Here is a 26,352-nt window from a genome sequence, read left to right on the forward strand (position 1 = left end):
CCAAATCGTAAAATCGTTTTGATTTGCGTACTCAAAGCAAAGCATAAACAGTGTGTGGAGTACCCCTGCTGTCAGCTGTTAGCTGATATTCTGCTATTCTATAAGCTTTTAGCTTGTGCTCGCTCGTGACCTAAATGCGATAAGATCTGCCTGTACCCTGTGATACATTATTGAATGGGGAGCGCACACCTTGGTTCCAAGGTGAAGGTATATTAAATCAAAGGTAAAAGCCATCCATGTAGCGGCCTCTGTTCGGAAGTGAGACCTACGGATGGGAAGTGTGCAGATCCGGGAAAAACACTAACATCTTAGAGAGCCACAGAGAGCAAGATGATGAGAGGCCGCGCTCCAGGATAGCCTCACCTTGTAAACTATGCTCAGAGCCCCGAACTGGCCTGGGTAGGTAGCTCTCACTCTCTCTCTCCGTGCGATCGTTTTCAGGCGTTCGGTTTCGTAGGCTTCGGCTCGGTTCGCTTCGCCGAAGCTTTGGCTTGCTTCGATTCAACCGCGTCTTGTATGTTGCTGGGGCGCTTTCAGTCAATCTTCAGCTGCGATGCCATAAAGTTCGGTTCGCGCTTTTCGTTTTCTCTGGCGCCGCATTTAAAGTCCCGTTACGTGAATGCACCAAATTTGCCTGCAGTGCTGCCAAAAAAAAAAATAAATAAAAAAGAGAGGAAAAAGTCATAAATACGGCAACAAGATCTCTCGGTTTGTGCTTTGCGCAACATTTTTGTGGCAGGCGTGAAATAAGAAATACTCACAAAAAAAAGTGCGTATACGATGTGCTTTTTTGTGGATTTGGTTTTTTTTTTTGTTTGATATTATTTTGTGTGCATATTTTTTTGTTATTGTTGTTATTTGGTTAATTTGTGGGTTTGTTTTTGTGTGCCTGGGCTGTGGGCCATGGGCTTGGCCTTTTGGGCCACCTTCTGATGGCTTCTCTTCGGTGTGCTTTTTGTTTGCATTTTTTTCCATGTTGCTCATTTGTCGTTTCGGAGCGCAACTTTCACGCGCTTCCAGTGAAACCGTGAGCCGGGTCCGAAATAAGCAAAAAACTGAAAAATTGAACAAGAGGTGGAAGAAGCCAAGAGAGGCGGATCAAGGGGTGTGGATAAAGAAGAAGCAGCTGTTATTTTGTTGCTATTTTGTATTTTCTCCATTTCCCTCACATTCGCATTGTTTAATTTTTTTTGGCTTAGTCTCTTGTCTCACTCATTCAGTTTTTTTTTTGTTTCTCTTTCTCTCTCTCTGTTTCTGTGTCACTCGTCCGTCGTTTTGCAAAACTATTTCAAAAATGCATATTTCAATCAGAGTCCGTTTTGGAAACGTTTCAAACAAGCGAGTGCCTGTCCGAGTGAATTATTTACTGTGGCTGCTACTTGCAGGCATTTCATATGTATGTACCCTTGCAGCGGGTATTCGAGTTTTGAATGGAGGCATGCTTCTGTTCAGTCTATTCATGGAGATACTGGAGGCTCCTACAAAGATGTGTATATGAAATCATGGGTAGCCAATGCCACCACTTGCGCCTCTTGATCCCCGAGAACTACCAATCTCCCTGGTCATACATACATATATGTGGCAGCATAGTCTCAATATCTTTTTGCAGATTTGAAGGTTGAGCACATCCCATTTGAGTAAAAGCCAGCTCAAGGTTTCTTTTATGTCTCCATATTCAGGTGTTCTATCGTTGCACTGCTTGCACAGCTTGCACTTTGACTGCTTGCTGTTGTTAGTGCGCGACGCGGCGCGACGGCATATGTTATGCATTATGAGATTAAACTCGTTTGCAGACGAGATCAACACCTGTTTGGCCCGCCTACCTGTGGGAATGCCAACTGCCCACAGCCCCTGCACCCTGCTGCAGCCAAAAAACCAACAACAAAATGATCAGAAAAACTAAAATCACGCTGACATTGACACGAATTGTCGTCGCCAGCTACAGCAGCGGCGCACAGAAAACAGCCACAACAACAATACCATCATCACATACATACATAAACATAGTTTAAAGTTTAGGTCCAACAAACAGCAGGCACGAAACTACCAAACGTACAAAACAATTTTCTGACTCTGACTGAGTTGTGTGAGTTGTGTTGGCGCTTACAATTAAAGTGCATACACAAATTCCATCAATGCCAGGCGACACGACGCGATGCCACGACGACACCAACGACCATAAAATATATATTTTAATTCAAGCTTAAAGTTTATTTTGCCCAGCGGCAAATTGTCAATTTTATTCATTTTCGTTTTCATTTCCATTTTGAATTGCATTTGATGCTGAACAAACATAATAAAACCATAGCGAACAATGACTGCCTGTCAGCGGCTGATTGTTGACTGCTTCTGTTGATTGTTGACTTTTGATTGTTGATTGTTGATTGCAGCCTGTGTATTGTTGATTGTGGATTATGGCCACCGAATCGATTTGGCCTGCGGAACAAGGTCGTTTATACCGTTTATATCACTCGCATTATCAAATGCAAATGCAAATACAAATGTAAATGGCCATTATGTCTGCTAAATGCTGGAAAATTTCCTTAAATTATATACTTAATGTACATATTCAAACACACACAGTTCAATGTGCGCTACCATTTAAGTTTGTGTCACTGGCCAACATAACGATGACGTTTATTTGAACAACATTTGATGCTTTGACTTAATTACTAGTTAAAGTTGAACAAGATCCTCTCTCTCTCTCCCCCTCTGCAAAGAAAGGCAGCCATAAAATGAGTTCAAACAAATTAAATTTCTTTTGCTCTTGACATTCTCTCTGGCACGGCGAAAGGCCAGCAAAGCGAGACGGTGTCTGCAATTAAAACGAGAAATTATCTTTGTTCTGATTCTGTACCTTGAGTACTCTATAATCCAGCGCTTAGAATCTCTCTCCATAGTCGAGATATTTTTTCTACTAAGGCTGGGACTTGAGCAAGCGGCGGAGTATCCAAAGATGGATTTTATTCAGAGAACATGCAAGCATCAGCATATTCAGTGATCGTGGGATGCTGACATATGCCAGATCGTCAAAGAGCTCGTCACAGCTCCTGTAAACAATGCCCTACACATACTTCAGTTAGTTGTTCAGTTCGACTGCTTTTATATTATATTCCGCTACACTATCATCCATCTCATATATCTATTCTTCTTTGGCTTTGGCTTTGGCTTCTGCTTCTGGTTTATTTAATCAGCGTCGCATTGTCATTGGGTAAGTGGGCCAGAAGGTTTCGTAAGACGGCAAATGATATAGTGTAGGGTAGTGCCTGATTAGGTCAGCTCTCTGTTCGGTTCGGTTCGGCTCTGGCTGTGGCTGTGGCTTCGCTCCCGCTCTTTCTATGAGCCGTGAACCATAACTGGTAACTTGATGCTGTCTCTGGGAAATGTTATTCCCGAAAACTGTGTCACACACTTGGCCACTTGTGGTACTTGGCCCATTGCATGTACCCATGTCTGTCTGTATGTATATGTATTTGTACATGTAATTGTGGCTATGTTGCGGCTGTTTGCTGTTTTCTGCTGGCTGTTGGCCATTGCTGCACTGCAGCCAACGTTGGTTGGCTTCACCAAGCAACGATTTTCACAACGAATTTGATTTATGGCATATTGCTCATTTCGTTGTTCTCCTTTCGTGCCATGCATCGGCAATTGGGGATTGGGGAAGTTCTTGGGGAATCGAATACTCGAGCATGCATACAAAAAAAAAACCAAAAAAACGAGAAGGAACGTGTAAGTCGCTTCTGGGATACCCGACCAGCTGATATACATTTTGAGCTAAGTATAAAAAATTTACATTTTGCTACATCTGTATCCACCTACATCTACAATGTAATTCCACATCTAACATGTAGATTGTACATGTACCATTTAACACTCCCCCTAGGGTTGCTCACGCACTGAACGCGGCAGAGTGTGAGCGAGAATTTAGCGTCAGCAGCGCTGGGAGAGGGAACCAACAGAAATTCATTTCTTCATTCTGGCTATAATTATGATCCGATCTGATTCAGTTCGCTTCTGGTAATATGGGCTTTCTTTCTGCATTTTAGTTATCGTATCTTTAAAAGTGCCTGCCACAGATTTCGTTCTTTGTGGGGGCGGGGGTGAAATTTTGGATACACCTAGCAGTGGATATCAGTGAGCTAAACCAAATTTGGTTGCCTATTGGGCCCATGTCCGCGTCGTAACAGACAGGAGACAGACAGACACAGACAGCAGACAGACAGCGCAACAGACAAAGCTATATTGGCTGGCTATTGATGCTATAAAATATATTACTTTATTGGGGAAATTTTCCTTCCTGCGTTACACACATCTTTTCAAATAATACCCCTTAACTCTTTTTTGAGTACGGGTATACCAACTGCTATGGCAAGCACCAAAGCGAACCACCGAGCCACCGAGCCACCGGCCACCAGCCATCGGCCGCACGGGCACGAACAAGTCCCCCCTACCCCTCCCTCAAAGACCAGAGCGGAAATTTTATGCGCCGTTGGTTTTTTATGCATTTATTTTGCTTTTTTTTTGCCTTTGCCTTTTCAGTTTCTGTTTTTGTTTCTTTTCTCATTTGATATTTCTTTGAGCTAAAATTGGTTGGTTTTGGTCGGTTTTTTGTTGTCGGCTTCCTCCCTTTTTGTTAGCTTTTATTTTCGCTGCTATTGGGCCCATGTCCGCGTCGTAACAAACAGGAAACAACTGTTTTCCATGCTGCTGCTGCGCTTCATACAAAAATTGGCTAAGGAAATTTATATTTTCGTTTATTGGGGTTTTCCTTTTGGTTTTTGGGAGTTTTTTATGCTGGCCTAACTGCTGGCCAACTGCTGGCCAACACAGCAATCAGCAATCAGCATTCATTCAGCAAGAGTCAGCAATCAGCAGCCACCGATCAGCCATCACTTGGCGCTGGGGCAGGGATATGGACATGAGCCAGGGAGTTTCGCAAGTTCGTTGCCTAAGTCTTTTGAATGGCAGGTGGCATTTTGCCTTAATATGGGAACCAAGTCCACCAACAACAACAAGTATATTTTGACAAATTGAGTATACGTATTTATTTAAAAGTGTTTTATATAAGACTTTGTTTTTTAAATTATTTTATTTTATTCGCCTTAAAAGACTATGCTCTTTAAATACATAAAATGCCATCACTAAATCACTTTCGTGGCACTTTTAGCTCCATGGCCAGATATATCCACCGCTTCGTAATCCTGCTTAGAGTTTTCCCTTGCGAAATTCGAGCAGAAATGCTCGATGTGCCAATCGTGCCAATTCAGACAATTTCAACAAGAAATTGCTCAATTCCCGATGGGTTCTCTATATGGTTTCGAGAGCATAGCGTAATAATATGTAGTAAAGTTTTACAATTGTTTTTACTTATACCCGTGCATAGGTATGCTCTTGCGGGTATATTTCGTTTTGTGTAGAAATGTTTGTACATAAATTTAGCCTGACAAATCAATCAAATCGCTTTACGCGAACTTCGATTGCACAAGGATGAAAAAAAAAACCCAGCGACGAAGGAGAAGACAATGCAGAGCCATTGTGGATGGTATTTGGCAATGTTAAGTGACCATTGTCCATTCGTTTGGCTCACGTCCCAGCTCGTATTGGCTGGAGGAGGTCCAACAGTGAGACAGACAGACAGAGAGACAGACAGACAGACAGACAGAGCGACCGACATAGAGACGGCTAGTTTGACAGACAGTCTAATAGACAGAGGGATAGGATAGACAGAAAACTGCGCTCTGTACGTGTACGCTGCACTTTTCTTTGGCTTGGTTCGGTTTTCCCATTCGATTTGCAGAGCCACTTTCCCAGCCAGTTCTCGGCACGTCTCACTTTTCATCACCAGCACCGCCATTCAAATGGGACTTGCATATCTCAATCTTCATCTCCATCTTCAACTCAGTGTATCTCAGAGATACACATTCATACATACATACATACATACATACATACATACATACATACATACAGACGAGTAGTTGCCCACTCCAGTCGCGTTCTTCGCTTGATTTTAATGAGCAAAATGAGCCGCCAAATGCGAAAATGAGCAAACTGAAAGCGGCCCCCAGAGCCATCAAATTAGGTTAATCTATTTGAAAGTAGAAGTAGCCGACACCACCAACCACCAGCACGAGAGAGCACCACTCAGATCGAGTCTGAGTCTGAGTCGGAGTCGGAGTCGGAGTAGCCCATGCGAAAGTCGTCATAGAAGCATTACTTGGTGCGTTACTTTCCATTTTGACGCTGTGGACGTTGAGGTTGACATTTGTCTCCGCTGCTTTCTCATCACCGTCCGTCAGCTGTCAACTCTGTGACGCTCTCAAGTGTAGGGCAGACAAAAGGCCGATTCCTTCTTTAACGGCACTTTAATTTAGCTTTTCATCAGCGCTCATCATTAGCATTGAAGATTCCCATGGAACAGAAAAAATATTAACGCAGATGCCAATGTGGCTGCTATCCCTTGGCTATGGGTAGTTTTGGTTGTGGATTGGACTGGACTGGAATGATATAAGTAACCATTGCCAGCAGTGAATCTTCTTTCGATACATACTCGTATGCACATTCCGACAGCAGCGAAATGGAAGATGTTTGCCCTTGTAGGTAGTCAAGGGGAGGCTTGAATTTCAGTTTACATTTTTGTCTTGGCATTTGACTTTGTTGCGAGTTGCCCAACCCAACAATTCTTGGGTGCATTTCCACTGACCACACAACGATGACCAACGATGACCGCATCTGTCGTGGGCCTCCAATTCCCAGCTGCAAATTTACAACCCAAACGAAGCTCTTGCCTAATACTATTTCTTGACGAGGCTTTGGCCAAGTGCTAATTGTTGGCTCACGGCGCACCTAACGAAAGCGAAATGAAGACGATTGAAAATCAAATTTGTTAATCGATGGGGCGGGAGCACAGTTTTGGTGCGTTTACTTTACAGTCACGGCTTTGGGTTTGGTTTTGGTTTTGGTTTTGGCTTCGGTTTCGGTTTCATTTGCTTGTGGTTTGGGGAGGTTTTCACTTTCCTTTGTGCCATCTGGCAGCCCGACCTCCCCCCCCGGGCTTGGGCCCCACCAATTGAGGCCTGCAATTTGAAGACAGAAGGTGGTGGAGGGGGGCTGGGTGAATTAGTCAAAAGTCAACAGACGGCTTTGACTGCTTGACCCAAATGTGAGGCAAGGCAACCGCAAAAGTGGTTAGGTGGGATTCGCTCTTCGAGAATGTTTTGCAGTCAAGTGTAAGGTCAATGGCACGGTCCACACACACACACAACACACACAGAGAAATGCAAACGCAATATCCTGTTTAGAGCCGGTGGAGCCGGCAGCCTATTATATAATTTGCCATTTGGCAGATCTCCGACCAGCGGCCACAGACAATTGAAAGAGAGATATGACACCGATTCTTCTACTTCTTCTGATTGCAGACGGATCCAATACACGAAGCAATCAATCAGGCCATCAATCAGTTCGTGGGGCTTGTCGCTAACTGGGGCTGGAGCTGGAATTGGAGTGGGAGCTGCTCTCCCTGCCATTGGCGTCATCTGCGGGAGAAAGCCAGCGCCGTCGCTGCGTCTGCCACATAATTCAATCAAGCGCAACGCGAACAGCAGACAAGCAGACAAGCAGCAATAACCAATAACCAATAACTAATAACCATTACGGACCAGCCACCGACGCCTGGAGAGCCAGCGAAACAAACAGCACCGATCAGAGGTGACTCGAACCGAAATTGAAACTCCAACTGAAGCCGAGAGCTGGGAACTGGAAGCTGAAAGCTGGAAGTGGGAGCTGGAGCTGGAGGAGTGGAAGCTTATCGAGGCGACACTGTCTGCATTGGTTTAGTCAGTCAGTGAGTCAGACACTTGAACCTATAGTCATAGTCATAGTTATAGTCACGACTGGACCAACAACCAACAACCAACCAACAACACTACATGCAGACCATCACCATTGCCATAGACATCGACATCGACTGTAGTCAGCGTCAGCTGAAGTCTCAGTCTTCAGTGTCTTCGTGTGGTGGTTGCTGTTGCTGCTGCTGCTGCTGTCCGGCAGGTTCACAAATAAGTGAAAGTGAATTTGTTTATTGTATATTTCGCTATTACTAAAGCGAAAGAGACGAGACGCATAACACCATTGAGACAACACAACACAACAGAAACCTGTGCGAGCGAATGTTAACTGCAACTACAACAACATCATCATCAACATCAACAGCAGCATCATCCAGAAAGCGGAGCAATGCTCACTAGATCAGAGCAATTCCATTGAGAGACAAGATCAAGATCAAGATCGTGTCACCGTGTACGTGTCGACTTGGAAATTCGATCAATGAGAGCGTTGTAGAACAGCAACTAACTAATACAACAGCAGCAACGGGAAACAATCGCGACAATCAGCGGAGGAATGTGCTATCAGCTGCTGCTGCTGCTGCTAGCGGCATCGCTGTGCCTGTGCCTGTGCCACACGGGAAATGGTGAGTATACGCCCCGTGGGCTCCATTAACTAATTGCCAGCGACAGACAAACACATTAACTAATTTACTTAGCGCTCGGTGCGAATACGCTTTCAACTGGAATAGGTTTGTCACTGATTGTCTAACTGTCTGTCAGTTACATTGTGTGGGTGGGCGGAGGGCGGTGGATGAGCTTCGTGAGTAATGGATGACAGACAGGCAGCCAGCCAGCCAGCCAGTAACTTCAGTTCAGGGATTGATTGCATAATGCTCTCAGATACTCGCTCGTGTGAGAGCGGCGTGCTTGACTGTGTGTCGTGAAGGTAAAACCAATAAAAGTCTCAATTTAAGCAGAGTTTACGTTTACCCTTGGACTCAGCCATGGATTGAAGAGTATGGATTATTGGAGCGAGCACACCTGCCTATCCTCCACAGTGCGAGTTGGAATGGCATGTGATCCCACGCAATGGTCTTCCTTAGACTCAAGGACAGTTGCACCCGCCAGAGAATAGAATTTATGAATATGAATATGAATAGGAATATAAATACCGCCTGCCGCAACCCCATTTCGGGATATTGCGTGATCTTATCGCAATCCATGTGTTCTTTATGATTTCCCTATTCTTTTTTTGGATGCGATACACAGCCACAGCCAGAGGATAATTAAGCAGACAACGTGTGTGGCGAGCTGAGCTGCCGACACTCAATTTTGGGTTGCTGTTTTGGGCTTGGTTATTGGTTGGTTATTACTTGCCTATAGTGCGATGAGCAATCACGCTTCGTCGATTTATCATACATAGTACAATAGAGACAGAGCACACACACAACACACACATGGACACGTTCCATGGCGGTGTTATGTCATGCGAATGGCGTGCGTTTCAAATTATGGTGAAGTGCACAAGAAAAGCGTTAAGCGGAAAATTAAAATAATTTACGCGTAGTCATTAAAGAAATGTATACGACATTCGTAGCTACCTTTTTTTGATTTGTCACTGGTTCCACTGCTTACAAGCAGTGTGATGCACGCTCATGCAAGAATGTTAACATAAGAGGCAAGCGGTTCGTCGAAGCAGTGCAGACAGCACGGAAAGCCAAGCAGTTGATAAAGTTTTGAAATTTTAAAATTTTAAAATTCCTAAAATGCGTTGATGGATTCTCCAAATTGGACAAACGAAATCGAATTAAATCAAATGTGTTTTTGGCTAGAGTCGCGGGCTGTACGTGACTGCCATGCATAGAACCCCTTTGATATGTTGGCACGCCCCACGGTGCCATTTCTGTCCGGCCACTGACTCACCCACTCAATCTCTCCTCCACTTGCAGCGATCGCCCAGGAAGTGAGTGATGTGGCCACGCCCACACGTGCAGCGTATGGCAACTTTACGGAGCTATCGCGAGCCGTGCGGGACTCGCTGTTGGAGCACGAGGAGCGCCAGCGATATGGACACCGCTCGAAACGGGCGGTTAAGCGAGTGTGCTACGGGGAGCTCGGATGCTTCGAGGACTCCGGCCCGTTCGCCTACCTGGAGATGCTGCCCTCGCCGCCGGAGGAGATCAACACCAAGTTCTACTTCTACTCGACGCGCCAGCGCTCGGATCGGCCGCTGATGGAGCTGTCCTTCCTCAACATGACCACCGCCTTCCGCGGCAAGGCCAAGCGCGAGTCGGAAACGCAGAGCGACCAGAACGACCACTCCAGCACGCTCCCTCCAGCTGCTCCCGAGAGCGGCAGATCCTCCAGTTCCAGTGCTAGTTCCACCTCCAGTTCGAGTACAAATGCAACCTTAGGCACAGAGAAGCTCAGTGGCGGTGGCGGGCAGAAGAAGCCAGCCCCCTCGATCGATGATCTGGAAGGCTTCGACGAGCTATCCGTTCGCGTCATCGTTCACGGCTTCGGCTCGGCCTGTCCCCACGTTTGGATCTACGAGATGAAGACGGCTCTCATGGCAGTGGTAAGTGGTCAGACGCCTCTCCCAGCGCCGCCTTCCATTTGCTAATCGCACATTTACATGCAGGAGGACTGCATCGTGATCTGCGTGGACTGGGAGAACGGGGCCACCTTCCCGAACTACGTGCGGGCGGCGGCCAACACGCGCCTCGTCGGCAAGCAGCTGGCCATGCTGCTCCAGAATCTGCAGCGGCACAAGGGCCTCAATCTGATGCGCACCCACCTCATCGGCTTCAGTCTGGGCGCCCACGTGTCCGGTTTCGCCGGCGCCGAGCTGCCGGGTCTCTCGCGCATCACGGGCCTGGATCCGGCGGGTCCGCTGTTCGAGGCCCAGCACCCGAAGGTGCGGCTGGACAGCAACGATGCGGAGTTTGTCGATGTGATCCACTCGAATGGCGAGAACCTCATACTCGGTGGACTCGGCTCGTGGCAGCCCATGGGCCACGTCGACTATTACCCCAACGGCGGACGTGTGCAGACGGGCTGCTCCAATCTCTTTGTCGGCGCTGTCACTGACTTCATTTGGTGTAAGCTTGAGGCTCCCTCTCACTCCTTATCCACTGATCATCCACTACAATCCACTCATGCTCTCCCCCACAGCGGCCCAGGCAGCCGAGGACGAGGAGGGACGATCGCTATGCAACCATCGGCGCGCCTACAAGTTCTTCATCGACTCGGTGGCGCCGCGCTGCATGTTCCCCGCCTTCCCCTGCGGCAGCTACGACGACTTCCTCAAGGGCAAGTGCTTCCCCTGCGCCCAGGACGACGAGGATCTCGCCGAGGGCGTGCCCCGGTGCGGCAACATGGGCTACTACGCGGACCGCTCGACGGGCCGAGGCCAGCTCTACCTGCTCACCCGCGAGGAGGAGCCCTTCTGCGCCCACCAGTTCCAGCTGCAGATCTTCAACTCGTTCAACGACCTGCCCCTGCGCACCATCGGCCGCCTCGAGGCCATTCTCGAGGGCGATGGTGGCCTCAACGAGACCTTCGCCATATCCGAGTAGGTCCCTGCCGTTTCCTGCCTTCTGCAATCTCATTTTCCATTCTCTCTCTCTTTTGTCCTGCAGAAAGGACGATGCGGAGTTCTTTGCCGGTGACATCGTGTCCAAGATTATCGTGCCCCATCCCGCCCTCGGCTTCCCCACCACGCTGAGCCTGCACTACAAGTCGTACAGCGGCTGGCTGAGCAAGGGCCTGCCCCACTGGGACATCGACAAGGTGGTGCTCACCGACAGCTTCGGCCGCAGCCACTCCCTGTGCCGTCCGTCCACCAAGCTCAGCAGCGGCAGCCCCGTCCGCATGCGCCTGCAGGCCGGAAACTGCGAGCTGGACAACCAGGAGGACTACGGCGCCTACACCACCCAGCCGCCGCCACAGCCACCAGGGCCACAGGCCACACTGGCTCCCGCGACCGGTTTCGCCTCTACGGATGTGCCTGACTCCAGTGTGCAGGAGTCGGGCCTGAGCGCCGCCGCCGTCGACGGCGTGGAGAGCGCAAAGCAGCGCAAGGACATCTTCAATCTCGGCACCAGCTTCAAGCTGGCCCAGAACCAGACCTATCCTCTGGACCAGGGCGACGAGCTGCCCTGGCAGCCCATCCTGGTGGGCAACTCGCTGGACAACGAGACAGCCGAGGCGGCCGAGTCCAGTCGCAGTCTATCGGACGCGGCGGCAGTTTTGGGGGCCGGTGGCCAGGACCGGGACCAGGACCAAGCGGGTGAGATCTTCGAGCCCGTGCTCAAGGACAGGCGTCTGGCGGCCTTCAACCGGGGACGCAATCTGCAGGACTACGGCACCACCACGGAGGAGATCATGGAGCCGGTGCTCAAGGCCACCACGCCGCGCGTCAAGCAGGGCAAGGAGTTGGACCTGCGCCAGCTCGAAGGGCCCACAGAGATGCGCGCTCAGACAACCTCTTCACCTGTCCATCACCATCGCCAGCGCCATCCACACCCTCAGCCTCAGTCTCAGCCTCAGCTGCCTCTGTGGCTCCACCCAAAATGATGGCACAGCTAGGCACCGGCCACAGCGCCACAGCTGGCCAGGATGAGCCGCAGACGGTGCAGCTGTTGCCCTTCCGCCTGGGCGAGCTGCTGCAGCGGGCCGAACGCTATGCCCGCGAGACGCTCCTGCCCCTGATCTCTGTGCAGGCGCCGCGCTTCTTCGGCTTCAATGTGACGCCACACGACCGGGAGCTAGCCCGTCCGGCCAGCGACCAGCGCAAGCCGCGCTACATTCCCCGCTACGAGGAGTCTGCCTTTCTCAACAACAACACCAGCACAAGCTCCATCCCCACACCGCGCAATGGCAATGGCAATGGCAATGGCAAGACACGTGGCCAGAAGGCGGCGCGCCGCTCAGCGGTCCAGCAGCGCAATCTCTTTCGGCTGATGCGCGCCCGCTCCGCCCAGAGGCGCGACGAGGAGCAGCAGGAGCAGGAGCAGGAGCAAGCGGAGCGGCAGCGGCAGCGGAAGGTGCAGGAGAACGAGGTCACCTACTACACCAATGTGCTGCACTCGGAGTCGCGGTCCATGCGCCCGGAGGTGCCCGAGTATCGGCCTGTGTTCGTTGACCTGCCCACCTATCGACCACCTCTATCAGGAGCAGCAGCAGCTGGAGGAGGTGCCGCCGGAGGTGCAGACTCAGCTTCAGCCTCAGCCTCAGTTTCGGTGTCTGGATCGGCATCGAAGACCAGGGAGAGGGGGGCCCGGCGTCGAGGCAGAGCCTCCTCATTGGCACTCCACTGAGCGCTCCCGGCGTCTGCTATCCAGGAAGAACACTTTGTGATATGAGAATCTGGCAGCGCCATTCACCCCGGATCGTGGCTGGGGCAGATCCCCCGCAAAGCTACCCATCCCCAATCCCCATCTCCAATCCCATCCGCATCCCCCCAACCGCCTTCTCATCCCACCATTTATATGCCCCACATTCCCCCTGCCGATTGGCGGCGCACCAAAACTTTCAGCACTGTAAATATATCCCCCGACATCGTGGCCGGAATCGACAGATTCATGAAATCGGTAGACTTAGTGTATAAGTTTATAATGTGAGAGATTTACGAATAAGAATTAACACTACAGTCGAGTGTCTCGACTCTAAGATACATCCACTTGTGCAGTCTCTTCTTGTTTGGATTTTTTCGCGGGCACTATTCGGCATTCAATGATTTGGCACCACTAGTTCTGCTGGGGGCGGCATCGCAAATTATGATTGCGATAGGAAGGAAGCTTCGACACACAGCACGAAAGGTCGTAGGGAAAGCCTAAATCTTTCTGCAAATGAATTTTCGAATTATTCAACTTCTACATACATAACTGCTTGCAAGCAGTCTAAGTCGGTTAACAGTCACTGCTTGCTAACATAACTGCAATCATTTAAAATCGGTTAAACGTAACTGCTTCCATTTAACACTTACCGTTACACTGCTTGTTCATTTGAAATGAGAAAACAAATGCTGCGATGTTTGTATTTTTCATTTAGCATAATTTATTTTTATATACTTTTCCATTTAATTTGTTTTATGTTCATAAAGTAACGTGTGTCTGCCTCTGTCTGTGTGAATGTCAATGTATGTGTTTTTGTGTTTGTTTGTGTGTGTGGTGTGTCTGTATTTATTTTGTAGCTGGCTGCCGTATCTCTCATACATAATATTAATATTCATTTTAGTTTGTTCATTTGTAAGCTGCTTTGATTCGAAATCCAATTTGGTTTGTTCTAAATTTACAACGATTGTAAAAATTGATTCTTTGGTTTTTATTTTGTGGTTTCTGCTCTTTGCTTTTGGCTAAAATTGATCGAAAGTCATTGCGGTAAATTTTGTGCTTGCTCGCTTTGTTTGTTGCTTATTGTACGAGTACTCGTAGTTTTAGTTAGGTTTCTTATTGTGTGTGTGTGCTGTGTGTGTGTGTGTGTGTGTGTGTGTGTGTGTGTGTGTGTTGTGTGTGTGTTCTGTTTTCGTTTCGTTTTGTTTTGTTTCTTAGCTGTGTGTTCATCTTCTAGTACCTCTGCTTCTTGGATTTCCTTCTCCGTATTTAATATATAATATTCATTTGGTTTTTTTCTGTTGTTGTTGTTTTGGTTTCATCTCTGTTTTGTTTTCGGTTTAACTATTTATAAAACACTTCATTTTAGAATCCTAACAACATATATATGTATATACATACATATATTTAATACATATACATATATATTTTATAATTGCTACGCCGCTTGTCTGTTATTATTATTCCATTTACTTATGTATTAGCTATATATATATATATATATATAAAGAGTTATATATGTATATACATACATATATATGTAAATATACACATATGCATATATGTATAATATGTAAATTTGTTTAGCATTAATTCATAAGTAGTTTTTCCATATGCCCATCTTTTGTTGTCGTTATTGTTGTACGTATAATTTACATGGAGTGGCGCCGCTCTCTTTTCTTTCTGCTTCCTGCTAATCGTTCTTCCTCCCCACATCTCTCTCTCTCTCTCTCTGCTGAATCCTGTCTCTTTCTTTCCTTTCATTTGCATTTCTTTCCGTTTCTCTCCTGCCTCTTCCTGAACCTCATCTGGATCTGGGCCTAATACTTTGCTCTGTATCTGTGTGTCTGACTGAATGTGCCTTTTATTATTATTATTATTAATAATTATTAATTATTTATTATATTTTCTAGTCATATTTATTATTTTTACTTTTATTGTTGTATTTCGCATGCTTGAGCTAAATATTCTCTGGTTTGTGGTAGTTGCACTTTATTGAATTTTTAAATGTGGTTTCGAAATGGAATCGGAATCGGAATCAAAGCTGCAAGTGCGAATGCGAATGCGCATGGCAATGGGAATGGGACGAGACGAGACTGAACTTCTTGGCCTTCGATCGAAGCAGGATGAGGATGGAATGGGATGTAAGGTAATGCCTAGGGACCTGCACACACACTCATCTATGCCATGTATGTACGCGTGTATGTATGTGTGCTACCCATGCATTTGTATGTATGTGTGTGTGAATGTACTTTTAATTATTTTCATATTGTTTTTATTCCAGTCTTTGTGTTTATTCATACTATTATACGGTTCATTATACTTTTCAAGCCTGCTCCTACTCCTCCTCCTCCTCCTCCTCATTCCTCTTCATACATACATATGTATGTAGGTAGGTCTTGAAACGAGCAACAAAATAATCTGTGGGCAGGGACAGGGTCTTTAGCGGTGTCAAGGGAAAATCTACTAGATGTCCTAATGAAAGAAGGGGAATGCGGACGGGGCTCAGCTGGAGGTGGCTGGAAAGCAGTTGGCTTCTGTTTCGGGCTAGGTTCCCATAATCGTAAATTGTATATTCTGGATTGCTGGCTTGGATCCCTTTTGCTTTTGCTGTTGCTGGCTGCCTGCAGAGCGACTCGATCTTAGATATTTATTCGGTTTCTAATTAGCATAGTTTTTCTCCCACTTTGTTCGTATTTTCGCTCTCGGTCTCGTTCTTCCTTCTATGTGCCTCTTCATCTTCTCTTCTGCTTGTACACTTAATTATTTTGGCAAGTTATTTTTTGTTTGTTTCGTTTTTTTTTTGTGGTTTTATGACTTGTTTTTGGTTTATATCACTTTTAGTTGTAGCCTGGCCTGGGACTCCCTCTTTCTCTTTCTCTTTCTCCTTTTTCATTTTCCTTTCTCTTTCCTCTCTCTTTCATCGCTCTGATCTGCTCTAGAACTAAAATCCTCCCTTCGGCTATCTTTCTCCATCATTCGATTTAATAGTAAGCTTTATTTCCTCAGCGATTTCTTTTTGTTTTTTTTTTTTTTTTTGGTTTTTAATATTAGCTTGTAAATTACGCTTATAAAAAAAAAAATATTTTATTTGTATTTGTTTTTGGTTTTTGGTTTTTTTCTTTCGCATGACTTTAAGACGATATGTTTTTTTTTACGTTTAATTACGTTTAATTTTGTTGAATTAATTATTATTATTTATACGTTTATTTGTAGTATTATTCTTTGGGTTGTTCTATGCAGAGATTACTGTGTAGTTATTATAGCTAATATTAAGAGTATTTATGTGTGTTCTATCCTTTGTTATTGCTCATTTGTTGTCTCTATCGACTGGCCGAACCGATAATCGAATAAACTAAAACCAAACTCAATTTGCATCTGCATCTGCCTCTGGTTCTGAATATGATAATGGCAATGGCAATGGCAATGCTAATGAGGCACGTATAAAAAGTGATGCTGCGACTGCGACGTTCGGATGTAATACTTCAACTTTTGTTACAAACGGCATATACATGTGCTATACTTATATGTATGTACATATGTATGTATGTCTGTGTACCCTTGTATATGGGAGTATGCTGGTATGTGCTGGACTGCGCTTGAGGCCAAATCAAGTATACGTTCGAATGTCAATCGGTTCTAGTTGATTCTATTCCTTCCTCTCCTTTCTCTGAAATTCTATATTCACCTTTCCCTCTCTGTCCTTTTCTGTCTCCTTTCATTCTCTTACTCTTCTTGTATGCCCCCACTATCTCTTTTACTTCCGCTTTCGTTTGCTGTGTGCGTGTGGACGGTTTTCAAAGCTGTAAATTGATTCGATCTATTTTACGATATTTTCTCTCCGCTTTTTTTTTTAAGTTTTTTGTTGTTTTTTGGGGTTTCCATTTTCCGTTTTGCGTTTTACATTTTTACATATTTACAGATTTTCTTTGGTATAAATATTATCGTTTAATTTAGGTTTAGGTTTAGGTTTCGGTTTAAATTCTTCTTAATTACAACAAGCAGCAAATCAATAAAAACTTTTATTCAGTCGCATATCTAACAAAAACACATTTATATATATGTGTATATATATGTCTGTATATATATAAATATCATATATGTATGTATGTATATATGCATGCTGTAGGTTAGTTCTCTGTTTGGTATTCCTTCTGTCTCTTCTGTCTCTGCTCTTCTGTTTTCCACTACTCATTCTCAAACCCTTTCTTCTTATTCCTTCTCATTCTCATTCTCATTCTATTATTTTTGTTTTTGTTTTATTTTGGTTTTGTGAGATGTTTCTTCTGTGGTCCAAAGTCATTTGTGGCTCCTGAACTTGTGCAATTTTATATATATTATTTGTTCTTTTTCTTATATTTTGTTTTTTGTTTAGTTTAGTTTTGTTTTGTTTGGTTTGGTTTCGTTTCGGTTAGCAAGAGCAGTAGAAGCAAAGCTTTGTAGGTAGGATTCTAGGTATAGAGAAATTTAGATATGGCATTGATCGATTTGCATGCAGAAACTCCGCCGCACGCACAGAAGCTCTCCTCTCCTTATCATTGGAAGCAGTGCGATATACTCGAAAATTCATCTACATATGAGTATACATATGTACCTACTGGTAGTTACCGAATGCGCATGAAATTTATTTCTTTTTTGGTTTGGTTTTGTTTGGTTTCGTTTTTTTAAGCTTGACAAAAGTTGAAGTCGCTAGATTGAACGTTTTCAAATGAGAAGATTTTGATTGGATCAAATCACAAAAATTAGGAAGACAGAAAATCAAGTGTTCGATACGATACACCTACGAGTATGAATGTGTGTGTGTGGTGTTTGTGTGTGTGTACATTATTAGATCCTACACTGCTGTTCTGTATGTCTGTATGTGTTTCCTTTTCTGGTGGCGTAGTGTGTGTGTGTGAGTGGAGTGTTTGTGTGTTTGTATTTGTGTTGGCTTACGTTTCTTGTGCGTGCGTGTGAGGGATATAGGAAAGACACGTACTTAAGCACTACAAGCTGACAACTCTGACGGAACTGCTAGGTGAGTGTTCCCCAATGAAATACATATACATACATAAGTAATACGATTAGATCAGCGATGACCATATCCATTCAGCGTTGCCTTCAGCGTTTCTTACTATTAGTTACTATTAGAGGGTCTGTGTGCCCTTGGATTTGGATAAACAGTAACAGCTACGAGTACTAACGTTTCTCACTAACACGTGCTGGTCATCGCTGTAATGGAGGAAGACTAACTAAAACTAAACTAAACTAAACGAAAGCAGAAGGCCTCCGATGAGAGATCATGGCTAGCAGGGCTAGCATGGGCTTTTTGAGCCAGGGCTTTCCCAAAGGTCTGATATAAATTTAGTTTTCTCCTTGGGGGGTTAATTTGTATGTAATTTTGTTTTGTTTTGCTTTCCAAATAGGAAGATCAGCGCGGTTCATTGTAGGTTTTTTACTTCTCATTTGTCGGTACTGTGGCGTTTTCTGTTGTTTCTGTGTTTCTGTTGTTTTTGTTTTATCGGCTTTTTGTGTTTGCTGTTCTTGTTGTCGGTTGTCTGTAATTGCTAAGTTTAATTATTGTTTTTGTATCGTTAGCAGCTTTCTTTTTTTCCATTTTTGGTTTTAGGTTCGTCTTGTATCCCCTTGTTTTAGTTAGCTATGATTTTGGTTGGTTTTTGGTTGTTTTTTGGGTTCTCTTTTTGGTTGTTTAATTAATTAATTAATTAATTAATTTATATATATATATATGTATGTATATACTTTATGTCTATGTCTATTTGTTCAGCTTCAGCTCAGCTCTGACTTACTTATTTACAAAATAGCAGTTTAGTTTACTTTATGTATATTTAATTATGTATGTAAATGTATGTATATATTTAATATATATATTTTTATTTATATATGATCTTTGTATTACTCATTATTTAAACTTAACGGCAGTTTTGATGTTTTTTTTAGCAATATCATGTATGTGTGTGTGTGTGTGTGTGTGTGTGTGTGTGTGTGTTTGTCTGTGTGTGTCATGTGTGTGTGTTTGTCTCTTTTCAGTGAACGCAGGACTTTAGCAGCACCTTAACCACCTTAACCAAGCAGACTTTACGACCTTCACGAATGAATATGGATCTCTTCCACTAAGATTTGACTGGCAACTGGTCAATGAGTGGAAATACAACAGCTGATTTGCTGTGTCAAGGCAGTACAATTATAGTTTCTCATGATTTTTTGATCTTTTCAAATCTCCATTTATCTATCAACCATGACCTTTAGTAACTCTAAACATGTCTGTTCAGATTCGATGATTTCTTAAGTACGCAGCAGCGAATGCCATTTGTCCATGTAATTTTAATTGAATGATTTAGTACAGCGATTCAACGTTATTCAGAGTGGAATAAGACTAGTATAAGATGGATCAGTGATCGGACAAGGGTGGAAAGGTTATAAATGTGTTCACACAACAATCGGACAAGCTCGAATCAGATAGCAATTGTCTGTTTTGATGTGTTCTTCGCTAAGCATCCGCCAAGCAGTGAAACTGCTTCTGCAAGTAAGTTAGAAGCACTGCTTTAACAGCGACAAGCCGCTGTTCATTTCCTTTTCCGCATTCGCTTCCGTTCCACGTTTTTGCTACGCTTTTTGCCTTAGGTTTGGTTGCTGTTGTATTTGGTTTTGTTTTGTTTTTGTTTTCGGTTTTTTTAGTTTTTAGTTAAGTTTCATTTGACTAATATTTGACTAATATTTAATTAATAGAGCATAATTTAAAGTTGAAAATAAAATAAGTAGATATTGTATGTTTGTTTCTTGTTGTTTGTTTGTTTGTTGATTTTGTCTGGATGTTTTTGTTTGGTTTGGTTTTGTTTTGCTAGCATCTAAAGAAAGGAAGAAACTCCAATTAGATTAGTCTACTAAGATAATTCGATTTAGTTTTTTAGTTTTTTTTTTTTGTTTTTTTTTTTTGTTTTTTAAATGTTTTTTTCTGTTTTGTTGTTGTTCTTGTTGTTTTGTTGTTGACTATAACGATTGTTAGTTTTAGTTGCTTAATTTGAACATAGGTATCAAGTAGAGTTTTTTTTCTTTATCTTCTTCGAGTGAGTGTGTTTCTGTGTTGTGTGTGTGTGTGTGTGTGTGTGTGAAGAGAAATAAAAGAAAGAAAAAAACAAGGAAAATTCGTCTAAAAAGCCAGTCCATGTTTGACTCTATAGTGTCTACGAATACGAATACTCTAATTCAAGCTTAGTGAACTGGCACTGAGTTTGTGTGTGTCTGTGTGTGTGTGTACTGGGTGTGTCTGCATCTGTATCTGTGTGTGGCTGTGTTTTACATTTGCTGTTTAATTTACAACTACGCTGCTTACTAAGTATCATTATTATTTATTATTATTATTTTAATTGTATTTATTAAATAAAATTCTAAATTAGACTGCTTTTGATGACGTTTCTGGCATCCAACGTAGCATTTCACTGCGTAAATTTCGTCCATTTTCCATTTGTTTGACTGCAACATAAGAACGTTGGAAATACATACATATATGTACTATGTACACTCGAAGAAATAGATCTAGTAATCCCATAGACAGTTATAGTCATCCCAAATACCTTGACCCATGGCAGTGCTCGTACTTGCAGCCAGTGATGGGAATCAGATATCTAGGTATTTGTGCCTATAAAAATTTACTTATTGTCCCAATGGACAGTTAAAATAATTATTAGTAGACTGTTGATAAATGTATAGGATAATAGTAGCAGATAAATAGTAGGTACATACAACATATGTAAGTAAAATGGAACTTTAAGCTTTAAATGAATGTGAATACATAGTACATACGTGACTGGATTAGTTCTCGTACTCTCGTAATCGTTTGTAAAACTGTGCACACATGAAATTCCCATCACTGCTGCTCTGTAGCTCTGTGGCTTGCCCAGCCAGCACTCACCTAGTAGTCAGACGTCGGTCTCAATACTGACAGCCATCGCGTTATTATGCCTTAACTGTAAACTATTTGTGCTCCTAAGGCCATTCTGGCCCATCTGCTGCTGTCCTTGCTGCGCCTGTTGCTGCTGCTGGAGCTGCAGCTGCAGCTGGAGCTGTTGCTTCTCGAAGGATTGCTGCGTCCTCAGAAAGGGCACCATGTGGCGACCCGTATGATCAGTCAGACCTGGCGTGGTTGCATCAATGCCATCATCCAAATCCATGATGTCCGATGACGACTCGGAGAGTGAGGATTTCTTCAAATGTTGACCTATTTCAGTGGGGCGGGGGGATATTCAGTGGAATTGTTGTGTATGTTGAAGGGAATACACAAAAGAGCAATCGATTAGAATAGAGACACTCAGGCAGTTGGGGACGGAATTCGTGGGGTATTCGGTATTTGGTATTTGGTTTTTGGTAGTCGGGGGTATTTTGGGAGAAGCTTAGACTAAAAACATTCTTATGCGGTATTGTAAATAGCAGATATAGTAGTAAGTAGTATGTACCTAGTGCACCAGGTAAATATGAACAACTTGTAACGTGGTTGAAATTTTGGCTCTGCATCTCCTCCTGATCCGTTTCGCGGTGATAGAAGTAATTGAAATTACTGACGATAACCGGTACCGGCAGTGCGATTGTCAGCACACCAGCGATCACGCACAAAGAGCCGACAATTTTGCCCCAGAAGCCGACGGGCCTAAATGCATTTATCGATTTGCATTCGATTTTCATTTTTTTCAATGGCAATATTCATGGGTTCGATTCATGTTTGTCAATTTTTCAATTGGTTTGGGGGTTTTGTTCGTTTTGTTTGTATATTTAACCCGTTTTCAATCGGTTTTAAATATGCAAATTCATTTCGAAAATTCAAATTCAGTTCGTTGAATTTGTTGTATAAATATACATTTTTTCGGCATATATCGATATATATTTTTTTTTAGTTTATTTTTTATATATATATATATTTTTTTTTTCGTTTTTGGTATTTTTGTTTGTTTGGTTTGGTTTTTGGTTTTGGTATGAAGAAGAACGTAGAAGAAGAACGCAGTATGTAAATCAGGTGGTAAAAAAAACAAACAAATAGAAACAAGTTATAAGCTTTGATATATTCGATATACTATTCTAAATAGCCACTGCCACTGCCGTGGTGGCGTTGGCAGTGGCGTTGGCATTGGCCTTGGCCTTGGTCCGAGTCCTTTTCCGGACCCGGACCCAACTGAAGTCAACTCAAAAACATGTCACAACAACAGAGATGGGTTACACAAACGGAGCAAGTTAGATAATAGAGATAAGATCGATAGATGGAGCGTGGATATTTTTGAGGGATATTTAAGGATACAATGAAACTAAATGGAACTCAAGGCAAAAAATCAAAACGAAAAGCTCAACGGGGGGTATCGTTAGCTGGTTCGTATTAGTATGGATATTGTTATAGGTATAGGTATGGGTATTGGTATAGGTATTGGTACTGGTATTGGTTTTGGTATTAGTATTCGTATGCAAACATTGAAAGCAAATCGTTCGCTGATCTTGCTCCTGCTGGTGGCTGGAGCGAACAGAGAAACGGAAACAAAATCAAAATCAAAATCAAAAACCAACAAAGGGGAAAAAATCAAAAAAATTCACTCGAAACAAAGACAGAAAAAACAAGAACGTCAAAGTATGAGTAAGGAAATCAGGGATAAGTACACTAAGAAGTACATATATATAAACAGAGATAGTTGGATATAGATACAGCTGGGCTGGCTTGGCTAACAAAAAACCGAAGCGTACTTATTGCCAAATGGAATAAACAAAATGTGCCGGCGTTTGGCGTCGTCGCTGTTAAACTTGACACAAAATGAATATACATAGTAGAGGGATGTGTGTGGAAAGACCAAAGCAATTCAATCAGAACCGAATCGAACCACAGCGAACCACCCACCGTACAGTCGCACCACAGTGATAACCGTGGCAGCGGGAGGGGCAATGGCAGATCCGGACTCCGGTGACTGTTTTGGCACGTACATACACAGTGAGTGTGGGAGGCAAGCGAGCGATATATGACAGACAGAGAGACAGATAGCGAGAGCTGGAACTGGAACTGGAGCCGAAGAGAGTTGGTCCTAGATGGCTCCTGTTTCTCTTGCATATTCTTCTATTGAGTTTCATCTTCTCGTGTTTCAGCTTGCTCTTTTTCTGGTTCTGGTTCAGGTTCTTGTTGTGTGATGTTCAAGTCTTCTCTGTATTGGATTGGTGTGCTGACTGACTGACTGATTGACTGACTGACGACTGACTGACTGTTTGGATTGACTGTACTTGATGTATGTTTTCTGTTTTCGGTTTTCTGGTTACTAATTTCTGGTTTCTGGTTTCTTAACGTTGTGGGGTCGTGACTGTCTTGTGTGTGAGAAGGGGATTGGAGTGCGAAAATAATGATAGTAGGAGATGAACAGATAGAGAGGCTGCACAACAGAGGCGACGTTTCCGGAGGCTCTTTGGGATACATCTGAGTGTGTCCGTGTGCTTAATAATGTGTGTTTATATATAGAGATATAGGTATAGTTAAGCGATCGTAAGTAGGCAAAGAGTACGAGTAGCTGATATTATGCTCATTCGAGTGTTCGAGTAAGGGAACCAAATCAAAATTAAAGCGAGAGAAAAAAAACGTACGTGTTCAAAGTGATTAGAAAAGCCAAAAAAGGTTTCGATGCAACTTTTGGTTGGTTGGTTGGTTGTTTGGTTGGTTGTTTGGTTGGTGGTATGCATTCCTGTGTTTGTTTTGTGTGTGTGTGTATGTGTGTGTGTGTGTGGGGGTGGTCTTGATTGTGGGTAGTGGAGGGGTTGTGATATAGGAGATACAGGAGTAGCAAGTAAGTTGTATATATGCAAATGTGCAAAGCGTGCGCCCTTGTGTGTTTTGCTTTTGCATTTGCATTTGCGTTTGGCTTATGTTTTTCTTTGCTTTTGCGTTTTGTTTTTTTTTTTGGTTTACGAGTAGGTTAGGTTGTTTTCTTTGCGTTTCTTATGCTGGTTTTAGCTTTGATTTACTTTAATTTGCGTTTGATTTGCGTTAATTTTTCTTTGCTTTCTTTGCTGGTTGATTGCGCTTCAATTTATATATATGTGTGTGTATATATATATTGATCTGATTCTGGTTCGGTCGCAATCTCAATCTCAATCCCAATATTGATTTGGACGTCGATTGGATATAGCAACAGAATGCACATGCACCGGAATCGGGAAGCACAGGGAAACGGGACTTAGGAGCAGAAGCAGGAGCCGTACAGCCTGAGCCGGAGCTATCGAGAGCTGCCAAATGCTGCGGGTTGTTCTTGTTCTTTTGATAGTTTGCTGTTTTCTTGATGTTATATTTTCTTTTTCTTGATTTTGTTCATGTTCTTGTTCTGGTTGTTGCTGCTGCTGCTGATACTGTTGCTGCTGCTGCTGCTGGACTGCTGGCAGTTGCAGTTGCTGATGTTGATGTTGCAGTTGCAGTTGCCGTTTCTGCTGCTGCTGCTGCTGCTGCTGATGGCATTGCTGGTTGCGATAGCAGTAATGGTAGGCGATATAGCAATAGCGTAACGATAACGATAGCGATTGCTGATTGCTGGTAGCTGTAACGGGAACAGGAGCGCAGGAGCGTCGGCAGGTGCAGGCTGAGCAGACTGAGCGCTGAAGCGTTTCTTACATTTGGTTTTATACATTTAGAGGGGGAGAATGTAAGCAAAAGTTTACAAAATATTCCATAAACGATTATTATATATTATCACATATCATATACGAGACATGTACATATATGGGTAGGTATATATACGAGATATATTCTTAGTTCAGTACAGATATACGGGTAGTTGTGCGCTTAGCATACGTATGTATATCTGGGGTATAGATACACATAGATAGGCAAAACCAAAACGGATAGGCAAAATGGAGGCATACAAAAAAGGAATACGAATGGTACCAAAAGTCAAATCAAAAGAGAGTTTCAGACAGAGATATTCAAAATAAAACTGAGACTCCCCCACGCCCCCTCCTCAATGGAGTGAGGGCGTGAGATACATATGTATAGATACAGGTACGAGTATATAGATTGGAAGAGACAGACAAATCGGGTGGTAACCGTGGGGAGGGGCTGGGCTGGGCAGGGCGGGGTTGGGCTGGACTCGGGGGGTATTCACACTCACCGTTCGCTGGGTTCAGCACCGCCTGGCTTGCCTGGGCCTGGACCTGGGCTTGACCTGTTCGGACTTCAACTTTCCAAGATTTTCAATAAAATTTCAATATCTTTTTTTATAGTTTCATCGGTTTTTGTTTTATGTTTTTTGTTTTTGGTTTTGGTTTGTTTGTGTGTTGCCTTCTCATGATTAAGACGGCGATAGTGTATATACGCGTAGGGGTGTGGTGTGTGTGGGTTGTGTGTGTGTGTGTGTGTGTGTGTGTGTGTGTGTGTGTGTGTGTGTGTGTGTGTGTTGAGACAGAGGGGTAAGGCAATAGAGCTATGACTACGCTAACAAAATGTCCGTAAGAGAATGTTGTGCTCCTTTATATGATGGTTATACGAGACATACATACATATGTATATATATATATAGTATTTAAATATTGAATGTGTTAGTGTGATTGGGTGGGAGGGGGGGTTTTGGGGTTGGGAAGAGGGAATAGACCTTGTGGGCTCTTAGGTCTACGAGTAATTAACTATATTCTAGGCTTATGGTTATGATAACGATTCTATGGCTAGATACTTGCCACTCCCTCTGCAAAGATCTACCCAAAACATACAAGTACTTAGATACCAAACACAAGCTAGGCTAGATGGTACTGGGGGAAAGGAGGAACTGGGCTAAGGGATGAAGGGTGAAAGGGGGTTAACAAACCCCCATATATACTTATTTACGGCTGGAGAGGGAAATTACATCTACAAACTGCTCGAACAAGTTAATTTTCGGGCTTGCATTCGTAGTTGGATGTATTTTTCGGTTGATGGATGCTGTTTTTTTTTGGTAAATTATTTTTTAATTTTGTTTTTTTTTTTATTTTTATTGAATAACGATTATAAAACATTTCATTTTAATCTTAACAACATTTCCTTTTGTTTTTCGTTTTTTGGGTTTCCTTTTGGTTTATTTTGTGAGTGAGTTTTGGTTTTTTTTTGTTGTTGTTTTATTTTTGGGTTTGCTTTTGTCATATCTTAATGGGCGTAATACTAAGTTATTTTGCTAAATGTGGATTACTCGAGTTATCTGCTGGTTTATTTATATGCT

General features: G+C 43.5%; 2 protein-coding genes across 2 annotated transcripts; one reads left to right on the forward strand and one right to left on the reverse strand.

Annotated features, from left to right (window-relative positions):
* Positions 1-552: 552 nt before the first annotated feature.
* Positions 553-13,511, forward strand: LOC111074819. The gene is made up of 7 exons (XM_041591936.1): positions 553-769; positions 7,419-8,470; positions 9,776-10,404; positions 10,468-10,927; positions 11,001-11,400; positions 11,468-12,300; positions 12,342-13,511. The coding sequence occupies exons 2-7, from the start codon at positions 8,401-8,403 to the stop codon at positions 13,145-13,147; spliced, it is 3,198 nt and encodes a 1,065-aa protein (XP_041447870.1). The 5' UTR covers positions 553-769; positions 7,419-8,400; the 3' UTR covers positions 13,148-13,511.
* A 6,320-nt stretch (positions 13,512-19,831) lies between these two features.
* LOC111074809 (potassium voltage-gated channel protein Shaker-like) lies at positions 19,832-21,977 on the reverse strand. Its single transcript, XM_022367765.2, has 3 exons — positions 21,616-21,977; positions 21,075-21,380; positions 19,832-20,635 (listed from the first exon to the last, which is right to left on the reverse strand). Exons 1-2 carry the CDS (start codon positions 21,839-21,841, stop codon positions 21,082-21,084), a joined length of 525 nt encoding a protein of 174 aa, XP_022223457.1. The 5' UTR covers positions 21,842-21,977; the 3' UTR covers positions 19,832-20,635; positions 21,075-21,081.
* Between the last annotated feature and the right edge of the window lie 4,375 nt (positions 21,978-26,352).

Source organism: Drosophila obscura, unplaced genomic scaffold, assembly GCF_018151105.1.
Source record: "Drosophila obscura isolate BZ-5 IFL unplaced genomic scaffold, ASM1815110v1 contig_165, whole genome shotgun sequence".
In the NCBI taxonomy this organism is placed as follows: domain Eukaryota; kingdom Metazoa; phylum Arthropoda; class Insecta; order Diptera; family Drosophilidae; genus Drosophila; species Drosophila obscura.

Bases quoted from the DNA above. Each gene is read 5' to 3' on its own strand.
- LOC111074809 (XM_022367765.2), bottom strand. From the start codon at position 21,841: ATGAAAATCGAATGCAAATCGATAAATGCATTTAGGCCCGTCGGCTTC. The intron at 21,381-21,615 runs GTACATACTACT...CCACTGAAATAG, and splicing joins ATATTTACCTGGTGCACTAG to GTCAACATTTGAAGAAATCC.
- LOC111074819 (XM_041591936.1), top strand. From the start codon at position 8,401: ATGTGCTATCAGCTGCTGCTGCTGCTGCTAGCGGCATCGCTGTGCCTG. The intron at 10,928-11,000 runs GTAAGCTTGAGG...TCTCCCCCACAG, and splicing joins TGTCACTGACTTCATTTGGT to CGGCCCAGGCAGCCGAGGAC. The intron at 11,401-11,467 runs GTAGGTCCCTGC...TTTGTCCTGCAG, and splicing joins GAGACCTTCGCCATATCCGA to AAAGGACGATGCGGAGTTCT.